The sequence below is a fragment of the Calypte anna genome, chromosome 3, assembly GCF_003957555.1.
Source record: "Calypte anna isolate BGI_N300 chromosome 3, bCalAnn1_v1.p, whole genome shotgun sequence".
Lineage (NCBI taxonomy): Eukaryota > Metazoa > Chordata > Aves > Apodiformes > Trochilidae > Calypte > Calypte anna.
In genome coordinates, this window is record NC_044246.1 from 37,043,281 (window position 1) to 37,066,421 (window position 23,141).

Sequence of the window (23,141 nt, forward strand, 5' to 3'; positions counted from 1 at the left end):
AACCTCAGTATTAGGTTTAGTATAGGTTTTATAGTAGTAGGTATTAGTATAATGCTTTTTAGTATTAAAAGCAGGGGACACTTGAGGGAGCTAGTAAGAGATTGGCATGAAACTGGTAACAGAAAATTGTTCTTCACAGAGTAGTCAACTGTTGGTGACTTGCTGCCACAACAATTGGCAACTTATAAAGGAATTGGATAGATTAATGAATGAGGTTTCCATAAATAAAAATTAACAGGAATTGTCAAAGCTTTTCTTTCTAATATATCTTACACAACAGTAGTGGGTGCTGGGGGAACACAAGAGATGGACTGCAGAACGTCCAGTTGTATGTCACATCCTGCTGCTGCATGTCAAAGACACAGCATGGGGCTTAGTATACCACTGATCTGACCCCACAAGACATGCTTTATGTCCCTGGACTCCTTTACAGGCACATTATTAGCAACAGGTTACAAGAATGATTACACTTTATTTGTATTTGATTTATTTTTCTTCCTTAATGGAGAATCCACTGGAGTCTGGAGATACTGAGCCCTGCCAAGGGATATTAACCTTTATTAGGTGAAGGGAGCATGGCTGGGAAGTCACCTTCATCAGTCTCCAAGTGTCCTGCTATGAATCTTGTTAATCACAACCAGGGCCCAGAGCGATTCCTTGTCTAATCATCTCTTCTCTGACTTGTCAGACTGACACTACACAGTGAAGTCCCTGGGCTCCAGACTGTAAGTGGAATGAGCTTTGGATGAGCTGCATGCTGTCATTTGCAGAAGCTGAGGATGAGGCACACTTTTTTGAGGACTGGACTGCAAAGGAAGCTGTGTCAGCTCTAAAGCAAAAAGAGGACAAACATAAAGGGTCACCCCACTCGCTTGCAGCGTATACTGCTACTCTTCCTGCTGACATGACTCAGGGAAGAAGGGTGTCCCTTATCTTCCTCAGCAAGCAGTGTTGAGACCCTCTGCTCTGCAGGGACCACCAGCTCTTTTTCTCCTGGCTGGAACCTCAATGTCTGCAGGCTGGGCAGGTCCTCTTGCTGAGTGGGAGCCCTATCACTCACACAGAGATTAGGGGTATTTACTTTATGACTGTGATTAATGCTGTCTGCCAGGGAAAGAGTATGATTTAGGAGGCTGTGGGAACTATGTCTGTTTATTCAGATGCTGTATGGATCTTGTGTATTGCTGCCTGCTGTTATCTCCTTCCAGTGGCAATGCATGGAATGCAAATTACTGGTACAGGCAGACTGACTGTATGGGACATGATTAAAATCCAGGGGGAGAGGAGGAAAAATAGACAGCTGCATTCACATTTTTTTGCTCCTGATACGTTTTAAGTTTGCAAGGTTATATATGAAAAGCTTTCCAAGCAAGGAGAGACCTCTGTGAACCCATTTTAGAAGTCTGGCTGCATGACTGGCAAGGCAAGTTAGACTGGAAGTTGGGGAAACAAGACAAGCTTGGGCCAGGCCAGTGGATTATGGACTATTTAAATATCTTTAAAATTGAAGGGGAGCAACTGCAAAACTCAGAATGGTAGAAAGAAGTAGGCAAACAAATAAATAAATACCTGCTTACATAAATTACCTGTTGTAGGTGACCCTGTTTTGGCAGGGGGGATTGGGCTAGATGATCATTTGAGGTCCCTTACAACTCCTAATTTTTTCTGATTCTATGAAATAATACATCACTAGGACAAAGAATGTATGATGGCAACAAAATTTTAGATACATCACCTCTTAAGTAAGCATCAGCCAGATGCTGCTCAATAACAAGTAACTGTGTGGAGGCAGAGCAGTGGTAAACTGCAACCATTGGTGGGAGAGCTACCATCCAGGATGCTGCCTTTACCATCTGCTGCATTTAGGTGAACTCAGACTGCTTGCAGAAGAGCAAAGGGATGCAGAGTGCTGATCAGAATAGGGCATCAGGTTTAACTATATTACTGAAACAGGCATCGTATGAAGGGAAACAGAGCACATATCATCTTATAGCTACATCACGTGTTGGTCTTTGTCGAAAACAGACCACCCAACCATCTGGATTTGAAGCAGATCCCACAGGGCCATACCAGAAATTAGCTTTGTATGCAGTGTGTGCATGTTGCTTAATTGGTTGCTTTGAAGGAAAAAAAAAGAGTTAATAGCAAACTGGCTGTTTCCTGAATATCCATCAAAGGTTCCTAGCAGCTGTGGTTCACAGCAGACGTTGTTTTCTGACTTCTCCAGTGTGCCTTGTGTTTCAGCATTGTGAGGGACCATGCGACTATCAAGTCCAGCCACCTATATGCTGCAGGCAGCCCACAGCAAGCTGTATGCAGACCCTCTGTTCAGTCATAATGTTTTGGTTGTGGTAAAGCACAGCTTTTAGGGATAGCTAGCCTCAGTTTTTGTGTAATAGAAATTCCATTATTCCTGCAGAAGAGCATTCATCACCTTCTCTGTGAAAAATCTGCACCTTGTGTCTGCTCATCATCTGCTCTGCTTTCAGTCACTGAGATTTCTTCGGCTTTTCTGCCAAATGAAAGAGCTCTCTGTCATAAGAAATTATCTACTCATGCAGGCACTTGCAGACTGTGATGAAATTGCATCTTAAATTTATCTTACAAGTGTAGTTGGCTTCTCTGCTTTCTTCCTGTGTACATGACTTTCTGCAGCATGATGCCCGTTCCTGCCTTCTGATTCATTATTTCTCCAGCTTAGTTGGGAAATGGTGGTACCAGAACTGGACCCAGTAAGTACACATCTGTAGCACAGTACCTTTCCTTTCCTCTTCACGGTTCACGTTTGTTCTTCCTGTTCTTCCTCACAGAGGTGGCATATTTTGAGCTTGCTCTTGACTGAGAACTCTGTTCTAGTGGTTTTCTCAGGGTATTTGCTTCGTGAAACACAACAGTCCAAAGTGCACACCCATCATTCAGCTCTGTGTACAGAGGTGTATAAGTTATTCGGTATCCCTTCTTAAATATCCTCTACTCTCTCCCCTCCCTGCTGCACTGATGTGATGGGGAAGCATTACTATCAACTGAAGCAGCTACTTGAACTTCACATACTAAAATTCATCTGTATTTCAGCATCACCCTGTCAGTCTCCAGAGTAGCCACATTTGTGGTTATGTTCAAGGCTGACTTTCTTGTACCAGTCATTTGGGAAGTGTCAGAGGCAGTCCCCTTGAATACAGAGGTCAAGGTTTCCTGTCAAATTGTCCAGCACTTCAATTCCAGCTGCTGTAAAATCCCACACATTCTGTCTGAGAAGTAGACATATTTCTGCAGAATTCCTGTTTGTGTCCTTCCCATATCACTTCTTCCTAATGCATTTTCAGGCTGCAGAGATGTGCACAACTGAAAAACAAATGTAAATAAGAAAAGAGCCAAAGAGCTTGTGTAAGGACACTGCAATTGGGTCACCAGGTGAAAACCTTCCCTCTGGTGGTGTCACCTAGCCCTTTGGGGAAACAGTTTGTTGTCTTCATGTCCTTTTCCCATATTACCAGGGAAAAAGAGGAGGGGAAGGGAAGGACCCGTTGTAATCAGGAAATCTCCACCGTGTGCCAGCAGTTTCAGAAATGGGTCATTTCTGTTACAGGGCCATTTGCACAGGTATCTATTCTCAGAGCACCACATCTCATGGGCTGTGGAGAACAAAGCTCACTTGGCAAGGGGAAGGACTATGGCTCTTGCTGAGATTATATCTTTTACATTAAAGCACAAAGATGTGTCTGTAACACAGAGCCTGACTTGCAGTGGAAAGATGCTGCCTTCTTTAAATATTCTCATTGTGCTTTGGTTAGATGTGGTTTTGTAGTTTCAGTGGAAACCACTGGAACCAGATGTCATGTCTGAAAAGGATTAATCCCTCAACATTATGAAGAGACTGTCAGTAGCTGCTGCTCTGTGACAGCCTGTCATCCTCCTGTATCTTGTCCCTTAGGTGGTGCACCTGCATCAGGATGTATTTTGCATTGTTTCATCCTAGGATTTTTCTAGCAACATGAAGGAAAGGGGCGTGCCACCTGACTGACAAGATAGATGATCTCTTCTCAAGAGGAAAACTTGATTCTGTCTTTACCGTATCAGCTAAAGGCTGGAGTAACCGAGAGTTGTTAGGAGAGTAACTATTAGGGAACTTTGCTCTTCTGATGAATAGGATATTTTAATCAAGAAAAGGATGCTCTTTGCTGTATTTTCTGGTGGGTTTTGTGGGTTTTGTGGTATTTTGTTTGTTTGTTTTTTTGTTTGATGGTTGTACCAGTTCTCTTTTGCTCGCTTATTATTTTGTTGGAGGGTTCAGTGCTGGTACACTTGTAGAAAAAAAAACAACCGATAATAGTTTGATCAGATTGCTTGAACCCATCTAGCTTAATATTAAGTAAAGAAAAGCACCTAAACCTTGAAAATGAATTAATTATGCTATTCCCAGGCTTCTGCAAGAATAAGAAGCTTTCAGTCAGATTAGTGAAGTTATGACAAAATTGTGAAGAGTTCCATGTAAATCTATAAAGAAGCTGTTAAGCATGAAAGGAGCAGTGATGTAGAGAAGAATATTAGTGATCATGAAGGATTAGTCTGCTAAACTAAAGTGACTGTAATTGGTGAAGCTTCTCAATTCCCCTAAAGCCCAGGTCCTCCAGTGTCAGGGTGCAGCTCTCCTAGAACCTGGAATAAGTGAAGGCAGACAGCTAACCAAACTGTCAGAAGCTTCCCCACATCAGAAAGGTTTTTGGCTAGGGAAGATCTCTTGGTAAGCTCAGGACTGGGTATTATGTTGTAGGAGAGAGAACGTTTTTTGTCCTTCTGGTTCATATGTGGAATACATGGGTGGGGCTTTCTGATCAGAATTACTCTGTTGCTCTTGGTGATTGATAGTCAGGACATCAATGGCATTAACCAACACTTCTGCATTTCTCTCTTCCTTGCTATTTCAGAGTGATTATTCAAGTGACACTGAAAGTGAAGATAATTTCCTTATGATGCCACCAAGAGATCACCTTGGCCTCACTGTGTTCTCCATGCTCTGCTGCTTCTGGCCATTGGGAATTGCTGCCTTTTACCTGTCTCATGAGGTATGTTAAAACATCTCCTGCTAATTCAGAGTTTTGCCTCCACAGAGTAGCCATCACCCCACACCTGAAAGGAAAGTTCATAAAAACCCAAATTTGAGCAAGACATTCTCCAGGGTGGTGGGCAGTGGTTAAACAGGATGTTGCATCTCCCACTTTGCTGTGTCTCTGTGATAGTGGTTGTTGTCTTGTGAGATAGTTTTCTGAGGGAGGAGTCTACAAAATATTTTTAGCTTGTAGTCAACAGTGGCCAGATTCTATGTCAGGCTGTACAGAGTCCAGCTAGGCATTTCCATAGATGTGACTTCTGAGTGGAAAAGACCCTTGATATCTCAGACACTTGGATTTTCCACTGGGAAAATGAATCTGTTGATTCCCAAGCTGATAATTTGGAAAAGCAAATTGAGTAATGTCCTTCCAGGAGGAGAAAAATGATTTCTGCTTTGCAGAATTAGCTTTTCAGGAACAATTTACTTCTCCCCTAAAAAACTGCTCAGCCTGTTTTAGTTGTCCAATTTTAATAGCGAAATAATTTTTACCAGAGAAGTGACAGTGTTTTGGTTTGTTTCATTCATGAGAGAGGCCTACTGGTTTCCAGCCAGTGCCTAATAGTCACCTCGTGCCCCATCATTTGTTTCAACAAGTATGTCTTCACAAGTGCCTGCAGAGTAATTACTGAGTTTCCCAGGATGGTAGATAATGAAACGCGACAGAAAAGGGGTCACACTGGAACTCTTATTAGTGACTGCAAGGAAACTTTCACTTATATTTACTGATGGTAGCAATGCCTGTTGCAAATGATTCAACAGCACCAAAATCATTCACCTTCTCACCTGCCTTTCTCATGTGCCTGCTGTGAACATTTACCAACATTGGGGATTTTTCAGGACTGAGCCAGCACTTCAGATCTGAAGGCTCCTAGTCTTCAGTAACAAAGAGAGGGCCTGTCATTGAACTTTGAAGGCTCTGAGACAAGTCAGGATTATCCAGTAGAAAATAACAAATTTCCTTATTTGAGTGCTATTGATTTCCAAAGTTTGGGTCAAGGGAATTGCCTGATGATGATGACAGTAAAAAGTAAAGCAATCAGGTGAGATCTTCACACTTTTGTATCCTGCCATTTGGTCCTTCAAGCAGAACTATTTGCCTGCAGTTTCAGTGGCCCCATCTCTTCACACACATGGACTAGGAAGGATTTTTCACCAGTGCTGCGACCAAGGAGGGTTTGAGAAGTTGTCACCATTAGCACTGTGTTTGCTCCGTGCTGGTGAAAACAGTGTGTTCATTAATTTCCTGTGGTAGCATTCCCTCAGGAGACCTGGGGGTTGGTAGCTAGTTTTATCTAAGCAATGAAAACACAGCACAGTCCAATAAATGCAAAACAAACTATATAGTTAAGTACTAAAAAGCAGTAACGCTAAGAATCTAAATGTGCTGAAAGCCAGTGTATGAAAGACAAGGCATCCAAAATAGCTGTGAACTGATCCCAGGAGCCAGCATGGATCCATGAGATCCTACTACCTCAGTTGGAGCATAAGGGAAGATGGAAAAGGTAACATGAAAGCAGAAAAAAGATAATTGTCCTGAAGGATTTAGGCCCTGGAAAATGGAAACTTACATGTTGGTTTGGTTTAGCATAATACTGGGGAATGCTTAATGTGGCTGCCTATAACTAGGAGCTGTCAATAAGAAAGGTCAGGGAAGTACTTTGCTATTATTCAGTTGAGAGGTGGTAAATTAATTAATCTTTTTAAATTAAGCCCTTGGATTCACCAAGACAAGCTGTGACTAAATCCATACAGGAGAAAGGACTGTGTTTCAGAGAAGTTTGACTTCTGCTTTTTGCTTTTGTGTTTGAAGCAGAAATTTTTTCTTACCTCCTCACTAAAAATGGTAATAATAATAATAATAAAATGCCATTCCAGCATACTCTTTTCCTCCTGTCTCTTAGCTCTCCCCAACATCTGAATCAACTCAGAACTGCTTTTCCCAAGTCTTTTGCAGAGAGTTGGTCAAGTCTGTGCTCACCCCAGTCTAGCATGGGCACACCAGTCTGTCAGCTTTCTGGACACCTTCTCTGCCAGCCTTTTACTCCAGCACATTCCTCATGGCTGTGAGAAACCACCAGCTTTCAATGAAACTGGCAATTCTGCAAAACCCCACACCCCAAAATTTGACATTTTCCAGTGGAAAAATTAAGCTCAAATTAAGGCCAAAACCTTCTATAGTTGAGAATTGGCTAAAATAGTTGGTATAAATCACCAAAATCCTGCACCTAGCTATGCTTATATTGACTCATGCTTTGGAGCATAAACCATTCAAAATGATGTTTCATATGTGAAGCTCTGAAACATTGTCCTATGAGCATGTGATTTTTATTTAGGTCTTTCAGCTTGAACTCCTGAATAGCATTTGAGATCTCCTATTAATACTAAGGGGTAGTGTAACATTCTCCATCCTTTATCAAAAGTTAGAACTATAACTAAAGATCAAAAGTTGACACTTGCATTTGCCCCTTTCTTTTTAGTTGCTTGAGCTCTTGAAAATTTTGGTTTTTCAAAAGTAGCCTGTATAGTCCTTACTAAAAAGGCCCTGTCTGAAAAAAATTCTGTCTAGGAACTTCAAAGGTTGCAGATGGATTCTTTGTGACAGAATTTAGCATTTGTGATTAATTTTTAAAAAAAACCTTTTAAAAATCTTTAAAAACCCTCTAGGTGCAATGCATTTAGAGATTAAGGCCTGATTTGCAGAAGATATATTTGCAGTGCAGCTCAGTCCAAAAGCACAAGTGCTTTCTGTTTAATCCTGCAGTACCTGTCATTATAGTTACACTGCATATGTCTGTGTCATTGAGTGAAAGAATTATACAAGTATGGATGTTGCAAAATTTCAGAGGTGATGTTTACAAATAGATCAGTTTTTTCTGTGCTCCATAAAAGCAGTGTGCTTTTTATAAGGGCTATTTCTGCTCTATGTGGAGCTTACTGTTTTCTCTAAGGCTCTTGCCAATTTGTTGCTGCTGTCTGATTTTCTGATTTCTTGGAGTGCATCTGTATGGAATGATGCAGCTGTGCAGGTGGAAACAAAGATGTGCATGAGGTTTAGCTGAGCCAGCAGGGAGGAATGGCAAGTTCAGAAATGCACTCTATGAAAGGAAGAACAATTCCATTCCATTGGCATATCCGATTTTCATTAGTAGGGTGTTGCCTGTTGGTCTCCCTATCCCAAGCAAAGCTGGCTGCTTTTTGACTACAAACAGAGCACATGAGTTTTTATGCTTGCAAGTTTTTTGATCATCTGCTTTCCTAACAGCTTATAGGTGAGTCTAAAGGGCTTAGACAGAGGGTGTTCCAATGCTTTTGCAGAGGAAAATATAAGTGTTATATGCCTTTCACCATAAAATGCTCCTTCACAAACAGTGACTGGTCAAAAAACCCTCACTTTTTTTTTTTTTTAAATCTCCTCCCACTGGAATACTTTAGCTTTCTTTTTTTTTTCTAGAAATTCTAGCTTTGTAGATTTCTAGGCAAGTCTGAAGCTACATAAGTCAGAAAAAAGTTTAAAAATATATCTTTTGTCTTGTCAAATTTACCATTATATCTACAAGGTGATTTATCAGGGCATGTCAGTATGTCTGCTTGGTGGAGGTTGATAATCCTGAAGAGTCCTTTCAGTCTGAATCCACTTTTTCTCTCTGCATTTATTTTTAGGAAAGAGAGCAATACCTTGGCACAAATTTCTTTCCCTTCTTTAAAAAGAAATTAATTATTAGAGACCTAAGCCTGGTGTGAATGAGCTTCACTTTATACCTTCTCTCTTGTGCGACATGGCTGGGCACGTGGAATCCTTCACCTCCTAGTGAGTGCCCACCAAAGGTTCTGAAAGATGCCAGCCAGACCAGAGCAGAAAGAAGGATATAAACAACACTTCTATCCATCTTCCATGTAACGTCCTTGGATTTCTGTCAGGCTAGCATAGACGTATACCTGAAAAATCCCACTGGATGCTTCTTGGTATCTTTAGGTGCTCAAATAGCTTCCAAACCTTCTTTCCTCCCTGGCAGCACATGAAACCTGCTAGGCAGCAGTCTGCAATCCAAGCGCAATGAGAGCAATTGCTTCCCGTCTGCTTCTCTTACTCCGTGCCTTAATTACCTCCCTAGCACAGTGATTGAGGCGTGCACAGCTCTGTAATTATTTCCCCAGCCCATGGATTGCTTGAGTAGGCACAGCTCCAAATACCATAGCTTGGATTGTCTTTAAAGAAAAGTCAGGACTGTGAGCTGCTTGAAAAGACTTTCTCCGGTTGTCATGCAGACCCAAGGCATACATGAACAGGCAAAGGAGTACCTTGTCATTCTTCACTGTAACTTCTGAATTCTTTTATTACTTGCTATCCAGTTTTCAGAGGTAGAGGCTCTCAAGAAACTGTATGTTGACATACAGTTTCAGGGGTCACTGTGGAGAAGAGAGAGATCATAGGATCATAGAAAGTTAGGGGTTGGAAGGGACCTCAAAAGATCATCTAGTTCAACCCCTGCCAGAGCAGGGTCCCCTCTGGCAGGTCACAGAGGAAGGCATCCATGTGGGTTTTGAATGTTCTCCAGGGAAGGAGACTCCACAACCTCCCTGGGCAGCCTGCTCCAGTGCTCTGTCACCCTCACAGTGAAAAAATTCTTCCTAATATTTATACACTATGCTCCAGTGTATAACTTTTGCCCCTTGTCCTATTCTTAGTCGCCCCTGAGAAAAGCTTGAATCTGTCCTCCAGGCACTTGTCCCTAACATATTTATAAACATTAATGAGGTCACTCCTCATTCTCCTCTCTTCCAAACTGAAGAGAACCAGCTCCCTCAGTGTTTCCTCAGAAGGGAGATATTCCACTCCCTTCATCATCTTGGTCAATCCACGCTAGACTCACTTAAGCAATTTCTTGTCCTTCTGGAACTGAGGGGCACAGAACTGGCCACAATACTCCAAATGTGGCCTCACAAGGGCAGAGTAGAGGGGGAGGAGCATCTCTTCTGATCTACTAACCAATGCACCCCAGGATGGCATTGGCCTTCTTGGCCACAAGGGCACATTGTTGGTTCATGGTCATCCTTCCATCCACCAGCACCCCCAGGTCCCTTTCCCTTTGCTGCTCTCCAACAGCTCAGTCCCCAACCCATACTGGTACTTGAGGTTGTTCTCTCCCAGATGTAAGATTTTACCCTTGCCCTTGTTGTATCATTAAATTTCCCCCTGCCCAACTCTCCAGTCTGTCTAGATCTCTCTGAATGGCAGCACAGCCTTCTGGTGTGTCAGCCACTCCACCCAGTTTTGTGTCATCAGCAAACTTGCTAATAGTACACTCTACTTCCTCATCCAGGTCATCAATAAATATATTGAATGGTAGGTAATGTTAGAGAATTACTGAGTAGAGATAATGTTCATGTCCCCACAGGGAGGGACAAGAGAGTATAAACTTAACCTTTATCAGAGACCAGAGATTAGGTACTCAGCACACATGAAAGTATTTCACATTCTTAGCTATTCTGCATAAGATTTTGATGTCTAGCCACTGCTGAATAGGGCAGGGACATAACAGCCAGGTGTTATCTGTTGCTTATTCATTAGAAACATGGCTCATAGACCCCATCTGAACTGGGAAAACCATGAGACAGGACAGCAGTGCAACCTGCAACATACTAGGTGTAATTCTGAGCAGCCAATCTGGCTGTTGATGCTGATAAGATCTTTCTGTGCTTTACCAGCCCACCCTGTTGTTTTGTTTTGGGGTTTTTTTGTCTTTATGCACCACTTTTCTGCATCAGAAAACAGAATATAATAAACTATAAAGAAGTTGACATCCACAGCCATGAGTGTATGTTTGTACTAGTGGTGCAGTCTTACCTCTGAGATGAAAAGGCACAGGCAAACCTAGAACCCAGTATATTTTTCTTTAGTTGTTATATGTGCAGTTACAGGCCAAGCTAGGTACTTGCAGGATGTGCTGGTCAGCATTGCTAAGGCAATGCTGGCAAAGCAGACAGCAGGCTTTTGCTTTTTCAAGAGAGGTTTTTGATTTTTCAGCACTGCATCATTTCTTGGACTGAGTAGCACTTGTACAAAATATCTAATTGTCAAAAGAAGAGGAGCTTTAGCTTCTGTAAATATAATATGAAAAGTACTTTTTTTGGTGTGTTGGAGCAGGATACCTAATCACACAATCCCTGAGTCAAAGCTAGGCTCTTGCTTTGGGTCACACAGCTTGGCTGTAGGGTAGTGGGTGTGTTCTGGTGTTGCTCAGCCCTGTCTTTGCTGTCAGTTACACAAAGCTTTGCTACATCTGTGCTGATCACTCAAAAAACAAATCTCTACATTCTAAGTCTGGCTCTGTGCGTGCTTGTGAGCACAGGCACATGCAGGCATCCTTCTGATGAAATTCTGTAGTCTTTGATCTGTAAAAGCTTATGAATAAAAACTCTGGACAACCAAACCCTTTTGTGTCAGGAAGTGGGTCAAAAAGCCCTCAAAATTAAATCCTCCTCACATGGAGCTGCTAAGGACTTTTGTGGTAGAAATCTTCCCAGCAGAACTATTTGTCAGTGTCTTCCTCATATTGCCAAAGGCCAACAGTATGGCTGTTGTTTTAGTGTGAGAGCCCTGGCCCTGGGACATTCAACATGCTGACCACACTGCATCCTAGTTGCCAGGTAGATGGCAGACACCATGATGTATGGCTTCCTCTGAGCCTATTTCAATCTTACTAGCTGATGAATATAGATGCTGTTTATTTAATGCTTATTATTTCTTGACATGCCAAGCCATTAGTTGATTTTTCACTGGAAGTCACACCCTCTTCGCTCACTTCTCTGTGGAAGATTTGATTTGCCAACTGTCCTTCCAAGGAGGAGACCAAGCCAGAGACATTGACATGCAGGTCCCCCAAATGGTGCTGGAGCAGTCCCTGCTTACATGACTTCACCCCTAGTTGTCTATAGGTCTCAGACCCTTCTCTCACTGGGCTTAGCTTCTTACCTGGTTGAGCTGTATGCTCTGGGACTTCACTCTAAGAAAGAGCAGAGTTCTTCCAGCCAGATTCGTAACACAGAAATAGCTATGGAGGCCTGGCATGTTAGACATCTGAGGTTTGGCAGAGTTTGAAACCTCTGAAAAAAAAAGGTTTGTATATGAGGAAATGTGGGGTGAGCATTGCTTGCAAACTACTCATACAGCTCTGCTTGCAAACTGTCTCTGTGAGTATGAGTGCATATGCCTGCACTCCTGTTAAAACACAGTGCTTGCAAGGATAAGCACTTCAAGATCATCGAGTGACACCATAATTTTAGCTACCACAAGACAGCTGTCTTTAAATTGCATATGGCTCTTCAGACATACATAGCTTGTGCTTTGATTTGCATTTATACTCAAGCCTAGGACTGAGGAGCATGACCTATGCTAATCACCTTTAGCTGATGGCTTTCACCCCTTGTCTAGCTTGTCTGCTCAGGGGGTTAGGGTGGGGGCTGCCTGTATGTGTCCCAGGCATTCTGCCCTTGGCAGGTCTGTTGACATGATTGATACTAACTGGGAGTGGGTCTGCCCCTTGGGAAGGGAGCAATGCTGTGCACATTGTTTTCCCTGGCTGGGCAGCACAAGTTGAGCAGGATGGAGATCCACTGTAAGAATATATCTACACTGATATCTGTGTATCTATATAGCTATAGGACAGTTTTGTGGGGGTCTGGAGCTCTCCCTTGACACTGAGTTCCTCTGTGCAGGCTCTGAGTGAAAGGGAAGTGCTCAGAGGATGATGCCCCAGGTCATCAGGGCCCATGGGGCTTGCAGAGCATGTGCATGGCCAGGGCACAGACAAGACTGTATTCACAAGGTCTGGTCTACAGAATGTCACTGCTGTTCACACTCCTCCCCTTGCTGCCATCAGGCAGATGGCACATTTGCCAGGCAGAGGATAGTAGCGAATACTGAACAGCACAGCCTGTTCCAGCATCAAATAACATGGCTGCTGTTCTCAGCTGTGATACAGAGAGGAACTACCAGCTGAGATAGCCAGGAACATATGTCACTATATGAGAGTGCTGGGTATCTTGTTCTTTGAAGAGAGCTCTGAAATTGATGTCCCTGGCCCGTGATTAGGGAACATTTGGGTCACATCCATTGTGGCTTTGCAAAGAATCTTATCACATGGATCAGTACCTTCCAGGTTTGCAACTTCTGCGCCTTTCAGAGGAGAGGGAAAGCCTAGTTCTCAGCAGAGTGGAAGAGGGTGTCTCATGACCTTTTGATTTCCCAGGATAGCTTGCTCTGAAGTGGGGTTTACTATCAGCATCTCTAAATCTTGGCTTTCCAGGCAGGAGCTGTCTGCCAGACAGCTGTGTGGATATGGGTAGACTTTGCTCATATTGACTTTTCCTGTAGGGGTAGACATCTCCTGAGAAGAGATTGTTCAGAGAAGAAAATTGTCATTTAGAAGCTGTTGTGTGTCAGCAGCTGCTGATTTCAGTGTGCTGTGGGTGAGATCTTGCATCACGGAACTTTATAAGTGTCTCATATAACTTGCTTTTCATTTATTTTTGTCCTTTAGGTCTTGTGGTCACATCTCCCGAGTCATAAACTACAGCTACAAAAAAGATAAGATTAATGAATGGCCTGATTGGTTTTGCCCTAAAGCTAACTTTAAAGTGGAAAGATAGCTCGCAAATAACATTCCCTGAAGATTTTAGTTCATTGTGCAAGTGTTTAATTACAAGGAGGTTTTGAGACAGAAGGGATACCAACTCAAAATGTTTGAGGAGATGAGGGGTCTCTTTTATTAGCAAGAACATCTTGCAGAATGGCACAGGTTGTACATGAATTGTTCTGTGTCAGACATTTATGCTTCACACATTATGCTGAGCCAGCCAGAGCCCCTGTCAACATATTCATGCTCCAGGGCTATAAAACATTATTCCCTCCAGGCATCCTTTTTTTTTCACATGCTTATGAGACCATGAGAATTGTTTCAGAGCAGAATAATGCATTGTCAATAAGTTACTTGCACACCTGCCACTAGTGTCTTTGTGTATATGTAGTATTCACAAAATAATTCAGAGGCCTGTCTGGTATAGGCACCTAAAGAGTAGAGTAATAAATCTTCAACAGCAATTGATGACAGGGTTCAGGCCCCTGTCATTTAGGCAGTTCTCACTGAGTTTAAACAACTTTTTAGTCTCAGGCAGTGTTCCTTTGGTGTTTTTTTAGCTTAGACAGCAAGTTTGTATTTTGTTAGAGGGGACATAGAGGGTCTTTTTTTAGTAATCTCCATATGTCCTGGTTAATACTTGATTTTTCACATCTGCAAAGGTAAAGTCTTGAGGACAGATTATATTCCAGGAGAGGACAAAAAAGAATCCAGGGGTGCAAACAGGGCATATGATTTTATATACCTCCCTAGTAGGTCACCATGCTGAAAGAGGCATGAGAAAAGTATAGACCGATTGCAGATCTAAGAGTGGAACATGGCCTCTCCATTCTGGCCATCCTAGTGTCTGCTTCTGTTGTCAGAAAAGCCAAAGATCTTTGGATGGTGCTTCAGAAGCCTGTTGATATGATGAAGCTTCTCACATCCTAGGTGGTCACTCATGTCCCTAGAATTCTCCCATGGCAAGGAGAACAGAGCCTGTGTCTAGAGTAGTTCTTTGGGTGCTGTTTATTTAGTAGACATTTCTTTTGTCTCAGAACTGTGTCAGCACCCTTTTCCTAAACAAAAACAAATGAAAAAAGGCACACACGTCTGAAGTTTTATATATGCAGCAGTAAAGGAATGGATGTTTTCAGTAGCAAAGACTTAAGGTTAACATTTTATCTGTCTACAGAATGCTCAGGTGTTTTATTTTCCTTGTTCTCAGAGATCAACATCACATACCAAAGACCTGGGGCTATATTCTAGTCTTGAATATACAGCTAAGTAGATGTTCTGGTGAGAGCTACTGAATTACTGCTTTGTTTGGATGCACAGCAAAGGGAATTGATCATTTCTGATTACAATTTACCTATCTCTTTCAAATGGGCTGCAGAAAAACACTTGTAGAACAAGTGTAGACTTGATTCTGGCAATCTAGGCACCCACAAATGCCTGTCAGACAATTGTAATTTTTCATTGGATTGATGAACTTCTCAGCAGCAGAAAAGAAATAGTTTTTAAATATTTATTTTGGGATGAACTATAAGAACCAGGTGAGAAAGAGTGGACTGGGACCCACCTGCAGCTGTGCAGTTTATATCTAAAACTGTTCACTGAATTTTCATCAGTGATGACTATGCTCTCCAGCATTAAATAAATACTGGATTATCCATTGTATCAAACAAACAAGGCAGAACCTGGGAAAGGAAGGCAGATGTTGTACAAACAGATGTAATATCTGAGACAGGAAGGGAGAAGACTTTCCTTTTTCAGGTGTTGTGCCTTTGCAGCATGAACCTCCCTTGTGGTTATTCACTGAGGTTTTACTCCAGGGAAAATGGTTGTTATGGCTGTCCCAGCAGTGAGCCTACAGGCTTGCCCACTGAGTGCAAGGGTTTCTTCAAGTGAAAACTAAAACTGATAAAAAAGTCATATCATGGGATCCTGAAAAGCAGCCTAGTAAAAGATGGATTCCAATTGCTGGTGGCAGTGTCCAGGCAGGTGACTATGCAGCGTCAATTGCATAGAGGCAGTGACCTCTATGAAGAAGTTAAGCTCTATGCCAGCCAGGAAGCTTGAGAGCCAAGAAGACCAACAGAAAATAAACCTGTCCTACTAAAGTAGATGTAGGGATTGCACTTTTTTCCCATGAGTCTGGACAAAATATTGAGCCCAGCAGCAACCGTTTCCCTGAGGCAGCCACCAGAAATCGGGGCTGCTGCAGGCATACAGATAGACACATACTCACCTCCTAGCCCTGGCCTAGATCTGTAACAGTCTCTATCTCATACCATACTCTCTGTGGTACCCTTTTTCCAGCCCTTGATTCATTTGTGCCTAAAATGGTGGAAATCTTTCTATAAGAAGTTAAAAAATGAGTTAATTATCTAATTGTGTTGTTCCCAAGCACTGTTTCCTAATAAACAATAGCATTTGCTGGATGCTTTGCCTCCAGTTGTATCCACAGATGTAGGCAGGGCATTAAAATGTACCTATCAAGGCATGTGATCTTAATGTACTGTTGTACAATAAAGCTAATGTAGTATTTATGTGCTTGGGAGGGGAAAACACCACAGTGTGAAAATATTTATTTTCCCTTCCCCTGTGCCAGTTTGGTATTAAAATACACCCATTATGGAGCATAATGAGCAATGAGCTGTGAATGACATTTCCATATCTTGGCATTTCTTGCATTATTTCCATGAAGTGTGAAAGTCATGGTTGGTTGAGTGAATGCAAGCCCATGCGTGTTTATAGAGAGACTCAGCTTCCTAAAAGAGGGCAAAGGAAGCCAGACTTAAAGGAAGAGAGGTCATAGCAGGAGCGATGGAATTGACAGTCCCTGTTGAACCATATTCCTAATCCTGACTTGGTTCAAGTGAGTACTTTTCCATCATGAAGTCCAGGATAAAGGATGCAGCTCAAAGCAGCTGTTACCCAGAATTCCCAGTCCCTGGTCCCAAAGACAGCCAATGGATGTTGTGTCCATCCCAGCATCATGATGTGTATCACCATGAGGAACCTCTCCTTACAGCTACTGTCTCTAGCTGGAAGTGTAGATGTGATGGTGGAAGCAGGAAAGAACAAATCCCTTCTTCCCAGGCCCTCTTAAGGAGCCACTTCTGAATTTGGACTTTTTATTGCTCAGTCATCTGATGGGGGGTATCTGTGGATGGAATCATGTCCTCTCTTCACAATGGGGACAAAAAGTTGGTGGAAAATACCCTGCCCATGGTTCAGGGACTAGTAGCTGCTGCTGGCACTTCCCTACTTTATGGCAAGGATCTGCTACAAAAGCTGAAGGTGGCTCTTTGGCTGGTAATGGCAGACAGAGTAACTTGCAAAGCCTCCTGTGTGTGATAACCCAGGAAATGCAATTCAGTGTCCAGAGACATGTGGGCCTTTGAACTAATTTAAATAGTAATTGTCCCAGACTGGAATTTCTGGATTTCATTCAGTACACCCCACTTGGTAATTGTGCCGAATGTGTCCTAATTTGTTGACCTTGTCACACAGATGGCATTGTTCTAAGCAGGTTTCTACAAACTGCAACAAATTAAGCAATTAATTAGGAGCTTGCACTTACACAGAAGCTATTGTAAAGCGATAACTTCTGTAACCTTATGGGACCTCGACACAGCATCAGTCTAAAGACTGTTCAGATTGTCTTTGAAAAATTTCAGTGCATCCCCCTAATCTCAGTTTGAAGCACAGCTGTGACAGGTTGGCTCAGCTTAAGCTAGACTCACCTCGAGCATCATCCAGGCCTTTCCTGATATGTCTTCAGGATGTGTCACTTATGTTTCCCTCCTTCCTGGTGAAGACCACCTTGTCCCATGACATTCAGTGGCTATTCCTAAATTGTGGTGAACACAAATTTCTTGTTTTCCAGGGCTTTCAATATTACCATAATGATAATGAATATTCAAATCACTCGGGCATTGGCTCTTACTCTTCCGTATCTCACTTTGTTCTGTCATCACTTCAGCTGTTTTTCCTCCTGTCAATTTTGTTTCAAGCCTTCAGATATCCTGATTCTAACTGTGCCATAGAGGCAATGCCTTATGACTCTCTACCCCATTTCTAATAACTTCTCTGTTGTATAATAACAAAACCATAATACATACTTTATGTATCTGCTAATGGGAAAGCAGGCTATCATAGAAGTTTCCAGTACATGTATGCACTCTGGCTGGAAAAGCAATAAGCAACATTAGTTTCCCTTCATTTCATTATTAACATCAAGCAATCTCAACATATTACAGGGTGTTGAATTCAGCCTGGGGAATCAGTGACATTATTTGCCTGTTTTTTGCCTATGAATTGCAAGTGGAGGCTTATGTTCTCTGTACATTTCTTAAAATTACTTAGCAGAAACGTTGAAAAGAAAGAATGAAGTGGCACTTAAGCAAAATTAAAGGTAAGATCTAGAAACAACATTTTATTGTGGCATTGGATGAGTGTCTCAGTTCAGGGTTCCTGTATTCCTATGTGAACTGAGACCAACTCAGCCTTTGCTTTATACACAGTGTGTCTGAATGAGGCTTAAGAGTGGCTCCCCTTCACTGAGGGAAATGGGATCTCAGAAACAAAAAGGCCTTCGTCTTGTAAAGGTTATAAGAGCATTCCTGCATCTCCTGATGATGTCACTCTCTGTGGATGGTGCTTTTCTCTAGGATCTCTTGCATCCGTAGCCACTGGGTACCCAGATCATCCTGTGCTTGGGCACATGACCAGTTCCAATATTCAAGAAAAAGAAACTGAGTAAAACCAGTAAATTTCTGCAATGTTCATTATGACTAGAGGTTATGACTTACCTCATTAAGCCATTTGGCCAGTATGCTGAGAAGGCACCATTGCTTCTTCTGGTAGCAGGAATGAGCTAGGAACACTGCAATAAAAGCACTTGCTCACTCTTGGAAGTAATTCTACTCTCCTGAATTTCTATGGTGATTAGACCTCTAATGCATTTAATAATGGCACAAGTTTCAGTTTCATCTATCAGTACATAAAGCAGCAGTAAGTACATTTGAAGGCTGCCTACGCCTCTGCCAGATTTGGCACGGAGATGTCTTGTGGTATGGCCTCAGAAAGGGCTGAACCTGACTCTTGGTTCCACTTCATTTGCAGAAGACAAAAGAAGGAGCATCTGCAGGATGCCTTTGGAAGGGGACCATGACTAAGACTCTCTGGCCATGGTGCAGCTTTACCTTGTGTTGCTATCCTTGCTGTCAGGTTCTGAATGCTTTGGTGTTGCTCTATCTGCACCTTGTATCCACTGCTCCTTGGATTGGAAATTTCCCATTTACTGTGGTCAGGATAATATGAACAATCCAATCTTCAAAACCCATTAGGGATTAATTACAAAAAGCCATACTGTTTAATTAGAGCAGCAATATCTCAGGCAGCTCATCTCTGTAATGCAGCCAGTAGTGTCAATGTCCTTTATATCAGAGATCTCCCAGAAGAAGAGAATGTGTAGAAGGAGTAATCTATCCTGCAGGAAGCATGAATAGGCTGGCACACTCTGCTACAGTTATCTTGAAGAGAAAAATAGCATCCTGCTGGGTGCAGTTATACCCACTGCAATCTGCAGGTTGAACTTACTTTCATGTGCTATCCTGATGAGCGGCTGGGGTGGTTTACTTGGGGAGAGACATGTAAATGACAGTGCTGGAAGATCTGGAAAGGGAAACAACAGAAGCTGGCTGTGTCAGAAGAGAACTAAATCTGCCTTGCCTGTGGTTTTGCATACAGTAAGACATTTTAATCTGGGGAAAAGAGCAGACCAGCCCCCTGAAGCTGCGGAGCCCTGGGAGGCATGGCAGGGTACGTCGACGGAAGTTGCTGCAACCAGCACCTATCATTTGGTGCCAGGGACCTTTGGACCTTCCTGCTTATCTTTAAACCCCAGAGAAGCAGAGGAACATGGATCAAATTGAATGCCAGTGAGATTTAAGCTGCTGAGTGATTCATCAGCACTGGAAAAGCAACTTCATAGGCAAAAAGTGTCGAAAGCAAACCCACTGTAGATGGGAGATTTTTGTTTTCTCTCATCACCTGGCACATCAGATAGGGCCCCCTAGAAAAGGGGAAGAAAGAGTCAGTTGATGGTGTGGTGTTTAGTAGGAATTCAAGGAGGTTTCCAGACAGCAAAGGCAATCAAGGCATTTGAACATGTCCTTTATGGGAGTGCAGCAACCAAAAGTCCAAGCTGGTTCTTAAAAAATCCAAGGGGTGCAACTCTCAGAAGGAGGAGAACAGCCTTCTTCTCTGTTATAGGCCAGGCTTGCCAGTGCAGCCGTCAGAGTCATATCTGAGGCTTCTAGCTTTAGATATTAAAGATGCCACAGTTTGTCATCAAGGCCATAAATTCAGGAGGTCTTTAGAAAAAAGAAAAAAAGGGTCAAGTGATGGGAATCTGAACTTCTCTCTACATTGCAGATCAGACCACACAGCCCAGATAGAGCTGGAGCTAGGGGCTTGTGCGATGCCATGTCTGTTTTTCTTGTGAATTAGTACGTGTGTGGAGATTATGTTGGTTTGTTGTGATTTGGGGCTAATAGCTGCTTCCACTCATTTTGGGAAATCAGTGAGACCTGAACATCTCACAGTGAGCAATGTCATGGTGAAACCTGTAGCAGAGACTCCTGTTTTCACTGTAGTCATAGTTTTGTTACAGAGACATGCTGCTATCACAAAAACCTCCCCCGCCCCTCTGTAATATCTTCCCTTGCAGATTTGAGGCTGTAACATTTTTTGTGACCACAAAGGAAACCACATGTTTGAAAATTATTTGATAAGGCCAAAATAATTTACCACCCACCAAGTGTGACATTTTCAGCAATTGCTAATTAAGCTGAGAGATTGCTGTCATAGCTCCGTGCAAAGGAAAATCACAGCCTCTGTGAAATCTCTTTGGCAGAATGTGCAGTCTGCTATCTCCAGTATGAGCACATGGTGGTGATGCATTGTCGACATTAAATCACCCTTTCAGTGTGTTCAGCTTCTCTTTTAATCTACAAGGCCATACCTCACCAACCTGGAGTTTTCAACCGTATGTGCTTACATCTGCCTAGCAAAGCAAGTAGGATCAGTCCTCCTAGCAATTGCTGTGTTTGGGAAGCAAGGGCAAAATGTAGAAATGCCCACCATTTGTAAACTCTGGCAAATGATGTGCACTGCTTATCCTGTAAGGTGTCTAGGCTGGGGACATTGTTGTAACAGTCAGGAGGATGTGTGCTCTCCCTGCTCCTGCAGGGATGTGGCTTTGTACCAGTGCATGGGTTGCTGGGATCAACTGCTTATGCACTGTTGACTGCGTAATTAATCAGGAGAGAATTGGGAGATTGAAGGCAGTGGTGCTACTACAAGTGACAATGGCTAGATACCCAGCCTGGTATTTCTTTTGCTGCACAGACATGGAAATGTTGTCTAGTTCAGGTCTTTCTCAGGCATCCACATTAGGAATGCCAGAGCCTCCATTTCAGGGTGACCAGATGGAGCAGAGAATTATACTAACCTCAGCCCTGAGAATAAACCTCAAATTGATTGCCACAAGCATTGATAAAATCTGAGGGTAAAACTTTGGTGGCTCTATAATAACTTTTTTTGTACAGAAACTTTCATTCATCCCATGCAAATAGTTTCTTAGTGATCTCCCTCGCTCAGAGGCATTGGGAAGCAGCAGGGATGGGTAACAGGAAGCCAGGGATGATGTTACACATGACAGTGTCATCATCACTGGGAGCGATCCCACAGCACTTGACTACAGAGCCCATTGCTGCACTCAAAGCCCTGATGCCAGGTACCTACCCTTCTACCTTTGCAGAAACCACAGGAATTATATTTGGAGCATGCCTTTTCCTGGAGACATGGATCACTGTTTAGGGAAAACATTCCTATATGTAGGGGGCTGAGTTAAAATGTCTGGGCTCTTACAAGATGGCACATATCGTAAGACCTGAAACCTATTTTCACAATGAGGAGTTCAGAAGACTTAGTCAGCAGCAGGAGCAAATGGTCATCTATTCATTTAAACAGTAGATCTGCTTGTTCTTCTGCCATTTCAGTGCATTCCCATACTTGGTCAAAGATGTAGATTAAGATGATGCCTTCCAGCAATTGGTGTCTGCTTTTTCAGCTTCAGTCTGTGCCTGTGAACACCTGAAAAACAAATAGCTCTTTTAGCTTGAGTGGAAGAGTTAGTGGTAGGAAATTTGGAGGAGAAGGGGTCAGGCTGTGCAATAGCTAATGGGTGGGGGACAGAGCTGGAAGGGTGTGATGGCATTAGTGTGAGTGGTGCAAAGCAAAAAGGGCAAGGGAGGCTTCTCTCTGAAGAAAAGGAAAATCTGGCCATTTGTGGGGAAAGATTTTTTGTCCATTTTGATTAGGAAGCTCTGGAGATCTAGGGCAGGGAAGAAGTCCTGGTAAGATGTAATGTTTAGTTATGGTATCTCTGAGGTTGTTTTTACAGCCCTGCAGATACAGAAGCAAATATGTGTAGCACTTATTTTTATTATTCTCTATACCACGTGCATGACAGAGAAGAAAAAAAAAAAGCAGAAACCTTGACATGAGCTGGGAAGCTCTTTCCTCATTGCTAGCATTTAATCACTATAAAAGGGGCAAGTCAACTAATGCAACCTATGCTCACATTGTGAGGCTCCATCTGCTCTCTCCCCACGTGAAGTCTCAAGGGTCACTGAGCTGTCAAAACTGAAGGGGGTAGTCTTTTAAAATGAGGTGAATTATATTCCAATATCTCTGTCACAGCAAACATTTACAGATGAAACTGCAGCTCATAGCAGGCTGCCACTGTCTGCTGCTATGTCTTTGTCTCAAAGCCCTTCTTGCAACCAGGCAGTGTTTCAACCTGCATTGGAGCAAAGGAGAAACAGAAGATGGGCAGTGCTCCTCCTTCGCTCACTCTTGGCAAGTTGTGATCCTCCTTTTCTGCAGCAAAGACCTGGACCATGGCTGGGATTCGGAGGTGTCAGGAGTGAGAGAGCTGTGCTTGGAGGAAGGGCTCCTGTGCTTCAAGGGAGTGAATAAAGGAGAGGCATGTGCTGGGTGGCAGGTGAGCCCCTGTCTTTGTAATGATAATGAACAACATGAAGTCCTGGAACCACCTCAAGCCTCTTTGTGAGCCAACACAAATTCATATGAAATCATGTGACACTGAGAGTTTCACTGTGCCATCAAGTCCGCTGGGGAAAATCGTGACTTCTCACCTTAAAAACAAATAAGTAAGTGAAAGCATTTCTCTTGCAAAGCATAAACAGCCATGCCAAGGGATCTCACTATGTAATTTTGGGTAGACCTAGTTGGACAGGGTATTCAACTAATCAGCCACAACAAAAAAGTGCTGTTAAAGGCTGCAGTGAGGTATTTCAGTTGATGTTTGGCTCTGT

At 42.7% G+C, this 23,141-nt stretch overlaps 1 protein-coding gene across 1 annotated transcript in view; it reads left to right on the top strand.

Annotated features, from left to right (window-relative positions):
- SYNDIG1 (synapse differentiation inducing 1) overlaps nucleotides 1-23,141 on the top strand; it is a 74,199-nt gene that overhangs the window by 18,884 nt on the left and 32,174 nt on the right. The window contains exon 3 of the mRNA XM_008504989.2: nucleotides 4,926-5,063. Coding sequence (XP_008503211.1) covers nucleotides 4,926-5,063 — 138 coding nt within the window. The remainder of the gene's footprint in view (nucleotides 1-4,925; nucleotides 5,064-23,141) is intronic.